General features: G+C 37.5%; 2 protein-coding genes across 2 annotated transcripts in view; both read right to left on the bottom strand.

Annotated features, from left to right (window-relative positions):
* Positions 1-11397, bottom strand: part of PFDN1 (prefoldin subunit 1) — a 68179-nt gene extending 56782 nt beyond the window's left edge. The window contains exons 1-2 of the mRNA XM_036124164.2: positions 11274-11397; positions 8722-8888 (exon numbers count right to left, since the gene is read on the bottom strand). Of these exons, the coding sequence (XP_035980057.1) occupies positions 8722-8888; positions 11274-11306 (200 nt within the window). The 5' untranslated portion in view covers positions 11307-11397. The remainder of the gene's footprint in view (positions 1-8721; positions 8889-11273) is intronic.
* Positions 1-17654, bottom strand: part of HBEGF (heparin binding EGF like growth factor) — a 385453-nt gene that overhangs the window by 280544 nt on the left and 87255 nt on the right. The window lies entirely within an intron of this gene.

Here is a 17654-nt window from a genome sequence, read left to right as displayed (position 1 = left end):
AAGCAGCTGAAATAATATGATGGTAGCTGAGATCAGGGTGGTGGTAAGTAGAAATGTTCAGATTCTGGACCAAATTTAAAGACAGTGTTTGCTAATGGGCTGAATGGAAGATTAAAAGAGAGGAGTCAAGGATGACTACGAGATGTAGAAGGATCGAAAAACCATCTACTGAAATGAAGAAGACTGTAGGGAGGAACTGGTTTACTTGTAAACAGTGAGAATTTTATTTTGGTCAAGTTAATTCTGAGATGCCTACCAAATGGAGATATAAACTAGGCAGGTGGATATACAAGTCTGGAGTTCAGGGAAGGGGTATAAGCTAAAGATAAAAATCTGGGAGTTGCCAGTATATAAAAAGGCACTTAAAGAGATAAGCCTAGGGGCGCCTGGGTGGCTCAGTTGGTTAAGCGACTGCCTTCAGCTCAGGTCATGATCCTGGAGTCCCGGGATCGAGTCCCGCATGGGGCTTCCTGCTCAGCAGGGAGTCTGCTTCTCCCTCTGACCCTCCTCCCTCTCATATGCTCTCTCTCTCTCTCATTCTCACTCTCTCAAATAAATAAATAAAATCTTTAAAAAAAAAAAAAAGAGATAAGCCTAGATGAGATAGTATAGACAGAGTATAGACAAGAGACTGAGTATAGACAAGAGAAGAAAAAAAAATGCCAAAGACTGAGCCCAAGTACAATCTAAAATTTGGAAATGGTAAAGAAAAAGAAACAGTAAAGGAGAATGAGAAGGAATGGCCAGTAAAATAAAAGGAAAACCAAGAGGTGATATCCTAGAAGCCAAAGGAAGAAAATGTTTCAACAAGGGAAGCAAGACCAGATGGAATAAATGCTGATAGGTCAAATTAGATGAGGAATGAGAATTCACTGGAATTATTAGAGGACCAATGTCCCTTCAGGAACCCAGGCCCATGTAAATGTCCCTTCTTCTAGATAAGTAACCCACACACTGCTAGGTTCAATTTGTACTAATTAGAAATCACTGTGTATTTTTAAATCAAACTATTACTTCTAAAATGAAAGCAGTAGTATGTTAATCTATTTTAAACATGATGTTTATTTTTGGTCACTATCTGGTATTCTAAGTATTCTGGTAAGTAATCACCTCTGATGTTTACCACTTTTACTCTAGCCTCATCAAACCCCAAACATATCCACATATAATCATCAAGATTTGCTACAACTTTTTCCAAGATGTGATATTTATTTTACTAGAAGGTTAAAATGTAACACCGAATGAAATATAACCATTGGAGAGTAAAAATTACTATCCAGTGAGTACTGAAGGACACAAACAGAACAGAAGACTCCTGGTACAAAAGTAGAAAGTCAGAGGAATATAAATATATTTTGGCACAAATGCAAAAGACTCAGACACACATACAGGATACATATTGTGATTCAAATCTTTTTACCCTGAGCCAAACAATGTAAAAGGCTCAGTTTAGGTAGTCATGCTCTTATCTATTTAAAGACACATTTTTAATACTGGGCTCTTGCTAATGTGCAGATTTGATATGAGAACATTTCAAGTCCTCTTCAAAGCCAAGGGAACAGTGTCTTCCAAGTAATCTGGTCCATTTCAAGGTAGCTGACCTTCCTCAAAACAAGAGATGGCAATGAGAGTTCCTGGCCAGGACAATAAGAGAACATTCCCTCAGACATGTCTATTCGAACTTAAATGCTAAAAATAAACTGAGCATACATTCTTCACAAAACCACAGGCACTAATGGTGCATGCAACAAACTGCAACCCTAATCATTCCTTCTGGGCAAAGGGTATTTGTAGCTCACAGCAATTCCTGATACAAGGAATAAGAAAGAATACTAAGAAGTCCCTACCAAGTGTGTGTTCACATACACAGGTAGACGGACTTTCACCTTCTAGGTCAGTATTTCTTCTGAGCTCCTTTTGGATGTTTCATTAAGCAGATTATGTTCCTTGACATGACCATTCCAGTCCTCTCTCAAACAGATTAGACAGCAAGTTGTTCCTAAATTTGCCATTATGAGATAAGTGGCAGCTAAAATCAGAAAATTCTTGGTACAGCTTAAAACTGATTGTTTTTCATTTCAGAGAAATTCAGCTGAAGTCAGTTGCAGCAAACAATTCCCCAATGACAAAGTAACATAGTTCAAGGTTACTGCTACCTTAATTTTTATTTCGATAGGAACAACAAGGTAATGGTATTTTTCACCCTTCCCTCAGTTTACTAAATCAATCCTTATCACCAATTGGGATACACTGTAGTATCCTCTTGTATTGCTGAGTAATTGCTACTTTCATGCAACAAAAGCAGGTCTTGTTTAATCCTTTGCCAGTTTAAAGAAAGAAAAAAAAAGTCAGGCCTTTTGAGGTCAGGAAATGCAAAAGCCAAGTCCTCCAAGTAACCAAATGAATCAATTATATTTACATTTTTAAATCAAGTTCGAGCCTAAAATAAGTAAGGACACATTAAATAAAAATTTTATTTTAGCATGTTTGCACATCCCAAGGTAAGTATAACAGACTTCTTTTCCCTTTACAATAAACTCGTAATTAGCACAACGATTTTCGAAACTAACTTCCTGTGTTTCAGTGTGACAGTCTGGATTTGGAGGACATGGGAGGGGAAGAAGGGAAAGAATTATTAAAAATAATCTTCTGAAGAAGAAACATAGCTATGTAATTCCTACGCAAATGTTTGCTAACTTCCCCTGGCACAAAAACAGTGATGTCATTCTACACAGCCATGCAGCAGTTATAATCAACATCTGAGTTTTTAAATCACTAACAACTTAAGGAAATTAAGAATATTACTCAAAAATCTCCTCTCCCTAGAGTACCACATCTGTGAAAGAGAAGAGTGTGCCCATCTGGGGTCATATACTCAGCATATACATACTCAGCATCAACAAGACTGAAGTCATTTTTCCCTGCACAACAGAGAAGTTGTTGTTTTTTCCCTTAGAACTCTGAGCAATGAAAGCCAGGACTTTAAATGGCTCCGTATAAAAACACAAAAAGGGTGGGTCACATTCTATTAGTAAAAGCAGCTCAACATCAAGAACCCCTCTTCCTTTAAAATGAAATCTAAGGGGTGCCTGAGTGGCTCAGTCGTTAAGTGTCTGCCTTCGGCTCAGGTCATGGTCCCAGGATCCTGGGATCGAGCCCCACATCCCCACATCCCCATATCGGGCTCCCTGCTCCGCAGGAAGCCTGCTTCTCCCTCTCCCACTCCCCCTGCTTGTGTTCCCTCTCTCGCTATGTCTCTGTCAAATAAATAATCTTTAAAAAATAAAATAAAATAAAATGAAATCTAAAAAACAAAATAATTTTCAAAGGGAAGAAGAAGAACTCTTTAGTTATCTTTGCTTCATTTTTTCTAAGTATAAAGTAGTATACAAGGAGCTGATAAATTTATATCTGCAGTGTGCTCTCACAACAAAAGTAATGTACACTTTTTTCTCCTATAGCAAGCACTAAATAAAATATCCAAACTTGATTCCAGTAAGAACAATACATAACTATTTTTACTGTAACATCAACAATATTTACTGCACCAAGATTTGTGGTTTATTTCCTAATCTAGTACAACTATTTTGTCGGCTTTAAAATTACCTCAAATTGACTGGAATACCACCTCTACAGCTACATGAAATTGTAAAATGGTTTCAAAACTTGCACCATGACTATGTCCCTTTCTATTAATATTTAACATAATGAAACAGAGAAAGAGCAAATATTTCAACTTGGCTTTATAAATGTCACGATTCAAATTACAGGTCAACATCCAAACTAACAATTAAAATAACAACAAAACCAACATAGTATTTTAAACAAAGGGCATTTCAAACAAGCTGTCATGAAGAATTCAGATTACTACATCCTAAATAATTGGAAAGTTGCTCAACTGTTTAGATTTTTGTTGTTGATGTTAATTTGTTACCTATCAGGAATACATCTACTGTTTTTACTTTCTACCTGTGCCACATTTATCTTAGGTTTTATACTTCTGGATCTTTCAACCATTAGAGATCAACCATCAAATTACTTCAACAAGTAGAAATAGCAACACCGCTCCCAAACAGCAATTTCTGCATTGCTAGACACTTATCTAGTTGGTAGATTTATACCATTGTTCATTCTTAGTTCCTTAAATGTAAAAAATACCCACAGAATGGTGGCATACCTCTAAATTGGTTTAAATATGGTACAAAGTTATTTTTAGTTAGGTTCAAGTTTTAAAAAGGCACTAATCATTCTTCTCAAAGGCTAATCTACTCAAGTTCCTCCCATATTAAAAAAATTAAAAGCTTAATTTGTCTCTTTTGGAAAAAAGAAGTTTATGTAATGCTCAAGTAAAAGGACACTAAAATTATAGAATAATAAACCTGACATCAGGGTCAGGATCATACCTAGTGTTCATAAAAGTAAGTCTGACATTTATTCTAATGATGGTCCTTTCAAATACCAGCATGGTTAAATGTCCTTTACATACACTTTCAAATATAATTCTTATTTTTAAAAAATACTCTTATTTTCTAGTGTGCAAAGTAAAAGGGAAGAAAACCCCCCATAAACCATTATAAACTGGTTCTTATTCAGGAAAAAAAAAAAAAGATACAAGAAACATTCATGTAGTATTTGCGAACTATGTCTATTCCCTCCTTGCATGCTAGAAAGATGCAAAGACAAACACTTGCAAACTATTCAGACAGATCATTCCACAGTTGTAACTTTCATCATAGTTCTCAAAGCAGTATGGTGAGGTCAGCTCACAAACAGCTTAAGTAGCCAAACTAGAAATTGGTGGTAGTAGTATCAGGCTACATAACAGCCTCTCCAAAGAATATGAAGTAAGAGAACTAAAATGTGCTGGCAACAGGCCAAGAGACTGGATGGCATATAGTTTGAGCAATGAATATGCAGAGCTTACAGTATATAGCAATTCATCATCTCTTACCCTATAGCCTGATTTTCCTTGTTTAAAACCACAATTAGCCATATATAAGAGGTATTTAATACTACCAAATTTCTCCATACTTGTGACTTGAAAGACATCTGGGCTGGCAAGATTTGGTTAAACTAAATACATACCCTATAAAGGAAAATCTGATTTCCATCCTATATGAAAATGAGGAAGGTAAAAGAGATACTGTTATATTGATATTATTCTGCACAGAATAACCTTTATTCTTTAAGGATTATACTGTCCTCAGCATAATTCTAAAGGCTTACGTTCTTCTATACTTTCAGTTTTTAATGAACATCTCTGCAACTGGTTGGCATTTAGAATTAGTCAACTTTCTCGGTAGATTTCATAAAGAATTAATACTGTCCAATCAAAGGACATAATTTTGGTCAGAAACAACTCCTCTGACCTTAGTCAAAATACATTACTTTTACAGTTTCACCTTTGTTGAATCATATTCTAAAACAGAATAAGAAATCCTAATTCTTAATTGTCCAACTTTCCAAACATATTTTCTTTCTAAAGAAATAAAAGAAAATGCAGTTATTTTAGGAAAGAGAAAGAATCATACTCATTTCAAATCAAGGCACATTTAGAGGCGCCTGGGTGGCTCAGTCGTTAAGCGTCTGCCTTCGGCTCAGGTCATGATCCCAGGGTCCTGGGATCGAGCCCCGCATCGGGCTCCCTGCTCCGCGGGAAGCCTGCTTCTCCCTCTCCCGCTCCCCCTGCTTGTATTCCCTCTCTCGCTGTGTCTCTCTCTGTCAAATAAATAAATAAAATCTTTAAAAAAAAAAAAAAAAAAAAAGACACATTTAAAGATTTTTTTTTTTTTTTTAATTTGACAGAGAGAGAGACAGCAAGAGAGGGAACACAAGCAGGGGGAGTGGGAGAGGGAGAAGCAGGCTTCCTGCTGAGCAGAGAGCCCGGTGCGGGGCTTGATGCCAGGACCCTGGGACCATGACCTGAGCCGAAGGCAGACGCTTAACGACTGAGCCACCCAGGCGCCCCAAATCAAGACACATTTAACATCTATTTTGTGTCAGACATTGTGTTGAGAACTGAGGAAACAAAGACAAATATGTACATGGTCTCACAGAGCTGACGATCTAGTTGAGAAAAAAGACCTATTTAGAAATCAATCATCTCTCTTTCTCTGCTGTACTAGCTACAGGAACAAAAGCTCTGGTATCACCTAGGAAGTGTGGAATAAGTCTGCCAGGGAGAACCGAAAAATCTTCAGAGAAGATGAGCTATGGGGATACTTCAGGCCAAGGACAGAACGAGCAAAAGCAAGAACATGTGTGACAAAGCCCTGTGACAAAAGTAGGGACAACCATTTCTGGAACATGTGCTACTTACTACTCTTCTACCTTCACCCATGACAGACATTACTAATCAATTAAAACATGTTTGAAGTCCACATGAAACTCAAACTCCTTCTCAACAGATAATGCAAAATCAATGCAAGAAGTTAAGTCCATGACATGAAATTTATGTGCTATCCTGAGCCTGGGAATAGAAAGTGGCAGGACTTGAGGCTAGGGAGTTACATTAATAATGGACAGATTATGAATGAACATGAATACTAGGCTAATAAGTTTAGATTTTATCCTATGGGCAAGAGATCAAAGAAATTTATGAAAAACATGGACGTGATCAATTCCGGCAGAAGTACGAAGACTGCATTTGGACAGACAGAATAAAGGCAGAAAGAAAATTAAGATGCTATTGCAATAATCTAGGCAAGATACAATGAGGCCTGAATTTCAGCGATGGCAAAAATCTACCACAGATTCTAAAACAAAAATGGAGTATTTTGGATTTTATAATTCATGGTTTTAAAACAACAGCTTGAGAAAAATTAGTATTCTAATTAGAATTCCCAAATAATACTCAAAAAGGAAAAGACAAATTAAGGTAAAGACTGGAATTAAAGAAGTGAATCACAATGATACTCAAGATTACTCAAGACTATAAATTCAGAAATAGTTATTTCAGGTTTAGCATCAAGGAGAACATCCTCATGACCAGACTAATACTCAGCAAGTCTTTTCTTCCTGAGGGCACTAATACTCTAGCCAAACAACAAACGCTATTCACCTTACATGCCCCTACAATGCAGGGTCAAATTTGCACTCAGTGGGATGCAGAAAGCGTAAAAGTCAAATTGAAAAACCAAAGTTTGAAACTATGTAGGTTTCACTTTATCCAAACACTTAAAACTACGTATTTCTTGTACATGAAATAAATCTTCGGGAAATACTACTACTGTTGTACATTAACTAAATCATATCCTAGCCTTTTAATTCTATACTTCTTTGTATGGAATACAACCTATTTGTAGCACTTAGGGCAGTATGCAAAAAAGGCAGCTACCCCACTTATGCACTATGTTTAATAAATTAAATTATTCTGATTAAAACTAAAAACTTCATTATAGCTCAAAAGGCCAAAGACAGTCAAAAGAGTTTTTCTATTTTTGGAAAAAGAGATTCTTTAACTGTTGCAAAAGCTAATGCTGTGACATGAAATCCAGGTGCAACATGTTACAAACATGTTAGGAAAGCTAACATTACTGTTTTAATACCTAAGGATATTCACATTAAGGATAAAACTACCCTGCAGTGAATGCCAACAATGCACCTCATACTACACAGACAGATATTCAAGGTTTCTATTTTGTTATCATTCCAATTCTTTCATGTCCCAGTAAGCAAACCCTCAAAGTGGGATTCTCTTCCTCTAAAAATAAGCTAAAATGAAAAATATGAACTACAGAGATAAAATTTATTTGTGATATATTGTTTATTCTGAGAAAGCAAATCACATGTTTATCATAATCTCTTTTCCAGAAAGAAAGGGAGTAGCTAGTCATGAGCAGGGCCCACTTCTCATGATGTCATTCCAAAGCCATTACTAAATGTTACACATGTTACGCTTCCTTCAAATCAATCACAAAACAAGTCATCCTAAGACCGAGGTCAAATTCCACTCAACTAAAAGATCTCCAAACTTGAAGTAACGGTCCACTTACTAAATAATATTCAAAGACCAAATTCCAGAAAAACCCTCCTCTTGTACCTCCCCCACTTAAAAAAAAAAAATCAGTCTTCTCCTTTTAGCTCATTGTAATGGAATGTGACCTGTAGTTAAGGGCTTTTCCATTCCTTATTTACTGCTTAGAGAAGGCGGAGCAGATCTATTCTCCCTCACAAGGGTAATGTATTTCTTAAAAGAAGAAAAGTGCAGTGTGGGTGGTTAATAATATAACAATTAGAACAAACAAAGGGCAAATTGGTTTACTTGATTTCTCATGTATGATAGGATGAGTTTATTTAAATGATAAATGAATCTATTTTTTAATTTTACAACACTGGACAAACATCTAAAAGATCTAGGATTTGTATGATTCCTAATAAATCAGGTAGCATAGGGGAAGTTAAAACTACAACTACTTAAATAAATCTTCACACACAAAATTACTATAAACATCTTTTCATGACAAATCATATTTTTGTCATTGAAGTTATACACTTAAGTACCTACCTGATCATAGAAGAACAGGAAAATATTTAAGAAATGTACTTCAAAGTCTAATATTAAACACATCTCTCTGGGGTTCAGTTAGCATTTTTTAAAAGGAGGTATTTGACTCGATGATCCTCAAAACTACTATGATACTTTAACCCAAGTTTTAAAATGAACAAACTCTAGACAAAAACTCTCCCACAATAACCCCCTTAAGGATATATTTTACTTACATTCTTCCTACACCTTCATACATGTGAGTCTCATCTACCAAAGTCATAATCTCTGTATCTGTAAGATGTGCATGCTTTTTCGTTCTGTTTAGCTGTTCAATCTGTATGTCTGCAAGCTTCACCTTCTGTTGAGTGTCAATAACTTTGGCTTGAAGCTCTGTGAAGGCCTAATAAAAACAAGTCCTTGATTTAGTGGGTGAAACATTTTACAGGAAACACTTAAGTCAAATCCAAACACATTAAAATAAAGCATATTAACCAGAGACAAAGCTGTTAAATTTACCAACACAAACATCAGTAAAAGTCAATATAATTGTAAACAATCAAGCCACCATACTAAATAATGAACTTTTCCTGTCCTCAGAAGATGCAGTCTATTTGAAGCAGAACAAATGCACATTAAATAGCCTTATGAAAAAGCAGGTATTCAAGGAGTAATAAAAACAATAAATGCAAGAGTCAGAGGATGAAACCCAGAGATTCAAAACAAGAACCACAAATACGACTCACTTCATTTGTGTTACATGACTAGATTTCAAAACACTTTCTCACATTTGTTTGAAATACTAACAAAGGAATATTAATATGAGAACATTGAAGAATAGAATATCTCATTTACTCTTCTCAATAATCCTATGAGTTAGGGATGGCAGTTTCATCATTACTCTTTACAAGTTAAAGTAACTAAATTTGTTAAAGAGATAAAAGTGGCTTGCACAGGGTTGAACAACTATTAGGTGGAAAGGCAGGTACTTAAATCCATTTCTTCTGACCCCTAGTTCAGGAATGTTTCTATTCTACTGTCTACAGTAATATTCAGAATACAAATATTTTTGAGATAAAGATAAAAAACTAACAAAAAAAATTCAAAGCCTGGTAGAAGAACTGCATCATGATATTCATATCCACATACCAAGCCAAATTTGACCCTCATGTACACTTAAAGATAAACACAGTTCTTGGATACTCTTGTTTAAGTGCCTGGAATGACTTTCAGATGCTGTCAAATTTATTCCTTAATAATAACATCTGTGACTGCAACAATACAAGGCAAAGGCTACTAAACTTTTTTCTGACTTTGTTCTCCCCTACTAGTGACTGGTTTCCGAAGACTGATTTGGGAAGGGAGGTGCCTGAAACTTCTTGTTAGTCTCCAACAACAACAACAACAACAAAGATCTTATAAAGATATTAGAAGATAAAGCCTTTAAACAAGTTTATTTTTTAGTTAATTTAATTAGCTCTCAAAACTACCCAATGTAAGTCTCCAATCATTTTCTTAGTTTGCATTCATTGCCCAGGGGTTTCTTAACGAATTCAAATACTGGGAGCTAAGACCATTCACAGCTGTACTCAACTGTTTACTCTTTCACTAAACCCCGACTTACATTTGAACTCTTAACAGAAAAAAAAAGGTAAATTTTTAGAATTCGTTAAGAATTCTTAAAATGAATTTTGTTTTGCATGTAAAATTACCTGACTGTTCTGTACACGCTTTGCTAAGGAAGCTGGTAATTGTTCAAGCTGAGATATTACAGCATTAGAGAACACCACGTTAAAGACTAAATTTACAAGTTTCAAAAGAAGACAAAAAGCAAGTTACATACACATATATCCTCCGGGTAATAACAAACAGCTTCATTTATTAGGAGCAACAACTAGCCCAGCTGTCCTATTTCATATGCAAAGGTTGACCAGAAGAAATATTAAGACGCAAAATTTGCTCTTCTGAAGAACCTAAATAATCAAAAGGTGTGGAGTAAAGTAGGGAATAGTGGATTCTAGTCCCAACTTTTGACTAAATCTTTTCTGGAACTCAGTTTCCTTTTCTAGAAAAAGTACAGGTTTAAAGTAGATGAAGTCCAGCATCCTTTCCCTGACAACCCTTAGATGGCGAAAACGCTTTTGACTAAACACATTTATAAGCAACTGTTTGAAGAGAGGAGCCCAATTCCTTCTGATACAGATTATATTTGGAAAATTTTACGGACCTGTTTCTTTTTTTGACAAGTCCTTCAAGAAAAGGGGAAGGGGAGTAGGGCTGGGAGTTAAAGCTCTGATATTAACATTGCTATGAGACTATCTAACTCTGACCTGTATGTAGATACTGCGACCTTTCACGTTACAGGATCAAGTAAGTGGCCTAAAAACACAGAGTGGACTTGGGAATTTTTAAAGCAAATGAAGATTTAGAATTACAGATGGCTCAGCTCAGGCAAGCGGTCCGAAGGGTCTCCAATTTGAAACGCTTACTTCAGGCCTTACTATGGAACTGAAGCCTCCACACAACGAAACGGCTCTGGAGCTCGGAATGAGAGAACAGGCCAGCTATCGGCCCGCGAGACAACCAGACCAGCCCAACCGGCTCTTACCCAGAAAGAGCTGCTCGCCCCCCACGCCAACCTAAGAAGACCTGGTCCCGCCTCAGGACTCTGGGAAATCACTCCCCAGTTCCCTGGGGCCTCTTGCCTTCCTCAGGACTCGAGCATCATTTGATATATCCCCTTAGCTTCCCAAAGAGAAGCCTGTGGCAGGTCAGGACCCTCTTTTACCTTCTTCAACTCCAGATCCACGGGAGCCGCCATCTTGGTTCACTCAGTGCGCCTGCGCAGTACGATAAAGCCAGAAAGAGGATGGAGGAGGGGCAAGCCTTGGCGGTTCGACTGTCCCTTCCCTCTGCGCCTGCGCACGAGTCGGACTAGCCCGGCTTCTAGAAATGTTACGAATACAGATTACGTTTTCCCCACATGATTTATCAGGCTTGGTACGCAGATTCTCAGTGTGGTTTTAAGCGCTTTGACAAATAGCTTAGTTAGTGCTTGGTGACTAGAGTTGTAAGTAGATCAGGCCAAAACTTCTTCAGGCATTCATTACTTCAACTAGTCCCTGTGCTGTCAGGGAAGTAGAAGAATCAACCTCAGCCTCAGGCATGCCAGTATGGAGAAGTCCCGCAGTTTTAGTGGAAGTGTTCTTCCAAAGAATTTATTTCTACTGAAATCTTCTGGAAGACCTTCTAGACACAGTGGTTCTCAAGAGAAGCCAAATAAATTTGCTGAAAGAATACAGATTCTCTGGGGTGCATGGGTGGTGCAGTCGCTTGAAGGTCCTCTTGATTTCTGCTTGGGTGGTGATCTCTGGGGTCTTGAGATTGAGCCCTGCGTTGGGCTACACGCTGAGCAGGGCGTCTGCTTTGGGTTCTCCCTCTGCCCCTCCCCCTGCGCTCATGCTTTCTCTCTCTAATAAATATTTTAAAAAATAATAATATAGAGTCTCTGGTCCTCATCCCAGACTTAATTACTTAAAAATATCTGAAATTGGGGCCTGGAAGTTTGTGTTTTCCCAAACTCCCTTTATGACCTGATGCAAGTCCACCTGCAGACTACATTTCAACCAGAAGATGAATAGTGATTAGACTTTTAGAAACGGAAGAAATGGATGTTTTACCGACTCTAAAAACTTGGGAGAGAGGAGGAAAGGCAGGGAATTTGGATCCAGCTAGCTCTGGATTCAGTGTTTGCTCTTGCCTAGGTCTGTCTGGTTCCACTTCAGTAGCTGTGTAACAGTAGAGTTTGCGTCCTTATTTAATTTGAGAGTAACAATATTGACCTCACACAGTTATTTTAGGGAATAAGACTGGGAAAAGCTCCAAGCATAGCACCATGCTCACAGTAGGTACTCAATAGTTATAGTTAAGTTGATGTAGTTAGCATTATTATGTTTGTCTTTCAAGGTCTAGGAAGCAGGCCACCTCTCCCATTATCTTTTTTGTCTTTTTGTATCATTCATCACACAGACCAAAAATAATCTTTCCTCTGAACTCTCTTCAAGACTGCATCTGTTCCTTTCTGAGGTACATGATACTTCCTACCTTAAAAAAAAGAAAACTTTTCCTTTTTTTTTTTTAGATATTATTTATTTATTTTTCAGAGAGCGATAGAGAGCACAAGCAGGGGGATTGGCAGGCAGAGGAAGAAGCAGACTACTTGCTGAGGAAGGAGCCCGATGTGGGACTCTGTCCCAGGACCCTGGGATCAAGACCTGAGCCGAAGGCAGACGCTTAATCAACTGAGCCACCCAGGGATCCCCTACCAAAAAAAATTCTTATTAAACTCTAAGCTCCTTGAAATAAAGAACTATGGAATAATGGTTCTCCCACTTATACCCAAAACACTGATCACAGTGCCTCACAGAGAAGAAATACAAAATAAACACTCAGTAAGAATAAATTCTACAGAAGAAAACTAGCCATTTTTCTCTAATCTGGTAAAGAAAAGAAAGGCCTAATTCTACTCTGGGACCTTCTTAGAACTTCGTTATAGATAGTTAATTAATAATGACTAAAAATTAAAATTCAAAGAAAGTCTCAGACACTTACCTGTACATTACCTCATGAGATTTTAAAACACTCCTCATAGAGGCGTATGTAATGTCAAAGTTAGAAGCATAGGCTACGGTGTCAGACAACAGGGTTCAAATACTGCCTGCACTACTTAAAAGCAGTGGGACCTTAAGAAAGAATCTTCTCTCAATTTTTCTGGCCATTGTTCCTTTTTGCATACCACTCCTTCCTCCTGAGTTTAATTTCCTTCTTGATGAAGTAAGTCTTTTAGTAGATTCTTTCAGGAAGAGTCTTGGAGAGTAAACTCTTAGCCTTGTATGATAGGTTTGATTGTGTCCCCCCCAAAAAAGATGAGTTGAAGTACATCCAAATGTCATCTATTTGGAAATCAAGTCTTTACAGTGGTAATCAAGTTAAAATAAGGTTGTTGGGGTTGCCCTAATCCAATATGTCTTAGTCCTTCAGGCTGCTATAACAAAATACCACAGACTAGATGGCTTATAAACAGCAAACGTTTATTTCTCATAGTTCTGGAGACTGGAAGTTCAAGATCAGGGTGCTAGCATGGTTGAATGAGGGCCATATTCTGGGTTGCAGACTTCTGACCTCTTGCTGTGTTCTCACAAGAAAGAGTGGAAGATCTCTGTGGGGTCTCTTTTATAAGAACATGACTCCCATTCGTAAGGGTTCCATTCTCAAGACTTAAGCACTTCCCAAAGGCCCCACTTGCTAATGCCATCGTGTTTGTGGGTTAAGATTTCAACATATGAATTTTGGGGGTACACAAACATACCATAGCACAATATGACTGGTGTCCTTATAAAAAGGGGAAATTTAGACTTAGAGATAGACATTCACAGAAAGAGGACTATGTGAAGAAACAGAAGAATGCCATGTGAAGATTGTAGTTATCCTTCTGGCTATCAGAAACTGAAAAAGGCAAGAAACCTTCTCTAGCTTTTAGAGGGACAATGACAATGTCAACATCTTGATTTTGGTCTTCTAGCCTCTAAAACTGTGAGAAAATAAATTTCTGTTGTTCTAAGCTACCCAGTTTATAGTACTTTGTTATGGTAGCCTTATGAAAGTAAGACACTTTGTATATGTAAAATTGTCTTAATTTCACCCTTAGTTTGAAATGACAGATTAGCTGTGTATAGAATTACAGATTGACAATTATTAGACATTTTTCCATAGTCTTCTGGCTTTCATATACTGATAAAAAGTTCTGTCAGGCTGCTTTTCATGATTTTGTTAGAAACCTGTCTTTTTTTTTAAAAAAAAAGATTTTATTTATTCATTTGAGACACAGAGATAGAGAGAGAGAGAGAGCATGAGCAGGGGGAGAGGCAGAGGGAGAGGGAGAAGCAGGCTCCCCACTGAGCCAGGAGCTGGCCGGGCTGGATCCCGGGACCCTGGGATCATGACCTGAGCCGAAGGCAGACGCTTAACCATCTGAGCCACCCAGGTGCCCCAGAAACCTCTTATCTCTCGTGTCTTTTAAGACATTCACATTGTTCTAGGTTCTGCCCTTTTACGTGTATGTGTGTGTGTGTGTGTGTGTGTGTGTTTTCTTTATTTTTCCTGTTTGGGACATAGTACACTTCTTTAATCTGAGGTTTTATGCTAATTCAGAAAAATGTTCAACCAGTAGCTCATGGAATATTGGCGTCCCACCATTTTTTGTCATTATTCCTTATTAGAACCCCTATTAAAAATATGTTGAATCATCCATATCTCTTTGCCTCTATTTTATACTTACTATTTCCCCATGCTGAATCCTGAATGATTTATTCAATTTTCCTCACTAATTTACTAACTTTTTTCAACTATATCTAGTTTACTATTTAAGTCATTCCTTGGGTTTTTATTTGAATAATTATAAACTTTAATTCTTAAAATTCTATTTGACCCTTTCATGACAAAAACACTTAACAAACTAGGAATAGAATAAAACAACTTTAACATAATAAAAGCCACATATAAAAAACCCGTAGTGAACATCATACTCATTTGTAAAAGACTGAAAGCTTTTCCAGTAAGACAAGGAACAAGGCAAGGGTGCCCACTTTCTCCACTTCTACTCAACATAGTAGTGGATGTCCTAGCCAATGCAGTTAAGCAAGAAAAGAAATAAAAGGCATCCAAATTGGAAAAGAAGTAATAAAACTATCCCTGTTCACAGATGATAAAACCTTATAATTAGAAAATCCTAACGATTCCACACAAAAATTATTAGAGCTAATAAATGTACTCAAAAAGTATAAGGATACAAAGTCAGCATGCAAAAATCAGTTGCATTTCTATCCACTAACAATAAGCAATCTGAAAAGGAAATTAAGAAAATAATTGCATTCACAATAGCATCGGAAAGAATAACATACTCAGAAATAACATAACAGGGGTGCCTGGGTGGCTCAGTCACTAAGTGTCTGCCTTCGGCTCAGGTCATGATCCCAGGGTCCTGGGATCGAGCCCCACATCGGGCTCCCTGCTCCGCAGGAAGCCTGCTTCTCCCTCTCCCACTCCCCCTGCTTGTGTTCCCTCTCTCGCTATGTCTCTCTCTGTCAAAGAAAAAAATAAAATCTTAAAAAAAAGAACATAACAAAAGAAGTGAAAGATTTGTACAATGAAAACTACAAAATGTTGCAGATGGAAATTAAAGAATACACAAATAAATGGAAAGACATTCTGTGTTCATGGATTAGAGGATTTAATTAATATTGTTAAAATGTCAATCCTACCCAAAATGATTTACAGATTTAATGCCCTCCCTATCAAAGTCCCAATGACTTTTTTTGCAAAAATAGATAAACCTATCCTCAAATCCATATGAAATCTCAAGGAACCCTGTATAGCCAAAGCAATCTAGAAAAAGCAGAGCAAACTGAGGATTCACACTTCCTGAGTTCAAACTTTATTATAAAACTACAGTAATCAAAACAGTCTGATGCTGGCATAAAGACAGACAAATGTACAAATGGAATACAATAGAGAGCCCAGTGGGGTGCCTAGGTGGTTCAGTCAATTTAGGGTCCAACTCTTGGTTTCAGCTCAGGTCCTGATCTCAGGGTTGTAATCTCAGGGTCGTGGGATTGAGCCCCCATCGAGCCCCAAGTTGAGCTCAGAGTCTGCTTAGGATTCCCTCTCCCCTGTCTTGCAGACTCTCCCCCTGTGCTCTCGCTCACTCTCTCCCTCTCTTTATCTCTAAGATTGATCTTCAATCTTAGAAAAAAATAGAGAGCCCAGAAATAAACCCTCAATATATAGTCAAACGATTTTTTTTTTTTTGGTCCCAAGTGTGCCAAGACCATTCAGTGGGGGAAAGGTCATAATGATACAAGCCTAACTAAAGAAATAAGAAAAAACTCAAATAAACAACCTAACCTTACACCTAAAGGAACTAGAAAAAGAACAAAGAAAGCCCAAGATGGAAGGAAATAACAGAAGGAAGGAAATAATTAGGTCAGAGCAGAAATAAATGACAGAGGGGCATCTGGCTGGCTCAGTTGGAACAGCATGCAACTCTTGATCTTGGGGTCATGAGTTCAAGCCCCATGGTAGGCGTAGAGTTTACTTTAAAATGATAATAATAATAATAAATAGATTTTTAAAAAAGATTTTATTTATTTATTTGACAGGGAGAGAGACAGTAAGAGAGGGAACACAAGCAGGGGGAGTGTGAGAGGGAGAAGCAGGCTTCCCGCTGAGCAGGGAGCCCGATGCAGGGCTTAACCCCAGGACCCCGGGATCATGACCAGAGCCGAAGGCAGACGCCTAATGACTGAGCCACCCAGGCGCCCCAATAAATAGATTTTTTAAAAGAAATAAATGACAGAGACCAAAAAAATAAAAAAGAACTAATTAATGAAATCAAGAGTTGGTTCTTTCAAAAGATAAACAAACTTGATAAACCCTTAGCCAGACTCATCAAGGAAAAAAAGAGAAAGGACCCAAATAAATAAAATCAGGAACAAAAGAGAAGTAACAACCGACACCACAGAAATACAAAGGATCATAAGAAAGTACAATGAAAATTAGCCACATACAGAAGAGTGAAACTGGACCATTTCCTTACACCATACACAAAAATAGTCTCAAAATGGATGAAAGAAATCCATCAAAATCCTAGAGGAGAATAGGCAGCAACCTCTGTGACCTCGACCGCAGCAACTTCTTGCTAGGCACATTGCCAAAGGCAAGGGAAACAAAGGCAGAAATGAACTATTGAGACCATCAAGATAAAAAGCTTTTGCACAGCAAGGGAAACAGTCAACAAAACCAAAAGACAACCAACAGAATGGGAGAAGATATTTGCAAATGTCTTATCAGATAAAGGGCTAGTATCCAGAATCTATAAAGCACTGATCAAACTCAACACCCAAAGAACAAATAATCTAATCAAGAAATGGGCAGAAGACATGAACAGACATTTGTCCAAAGAAGACATCCAAATGGCCAACAGACACATGAAAAAATACTCCACATCACTGGGCATCAGGGAAATACAAATCAAACCACAATGGGATATCACCTCACACAGGTCAGAAGGGCTAAAATTAACAAATCAGGAAACGACAGATGTTGGCGAGGA

The sequence above is a fragment of the Halichoerus grypus genome, chromosome 2 (assembly GCF_964656455.1).
Source record: "Halichoerus grypus chromosome 2, mHalGry1.hap1.1, whole genome shotgun sequence".
NCBI lineage: Eukaryota > Metazoa > Chordata > Mammalia > Carnivora > Phocidae > Halichoerus > Halichoerus grypus.
The sequence above is the reverse complement of the archived record's forward strand: the minus strand, read 5'-3'. Positions and strand labels throughout refer to the sequence as shown.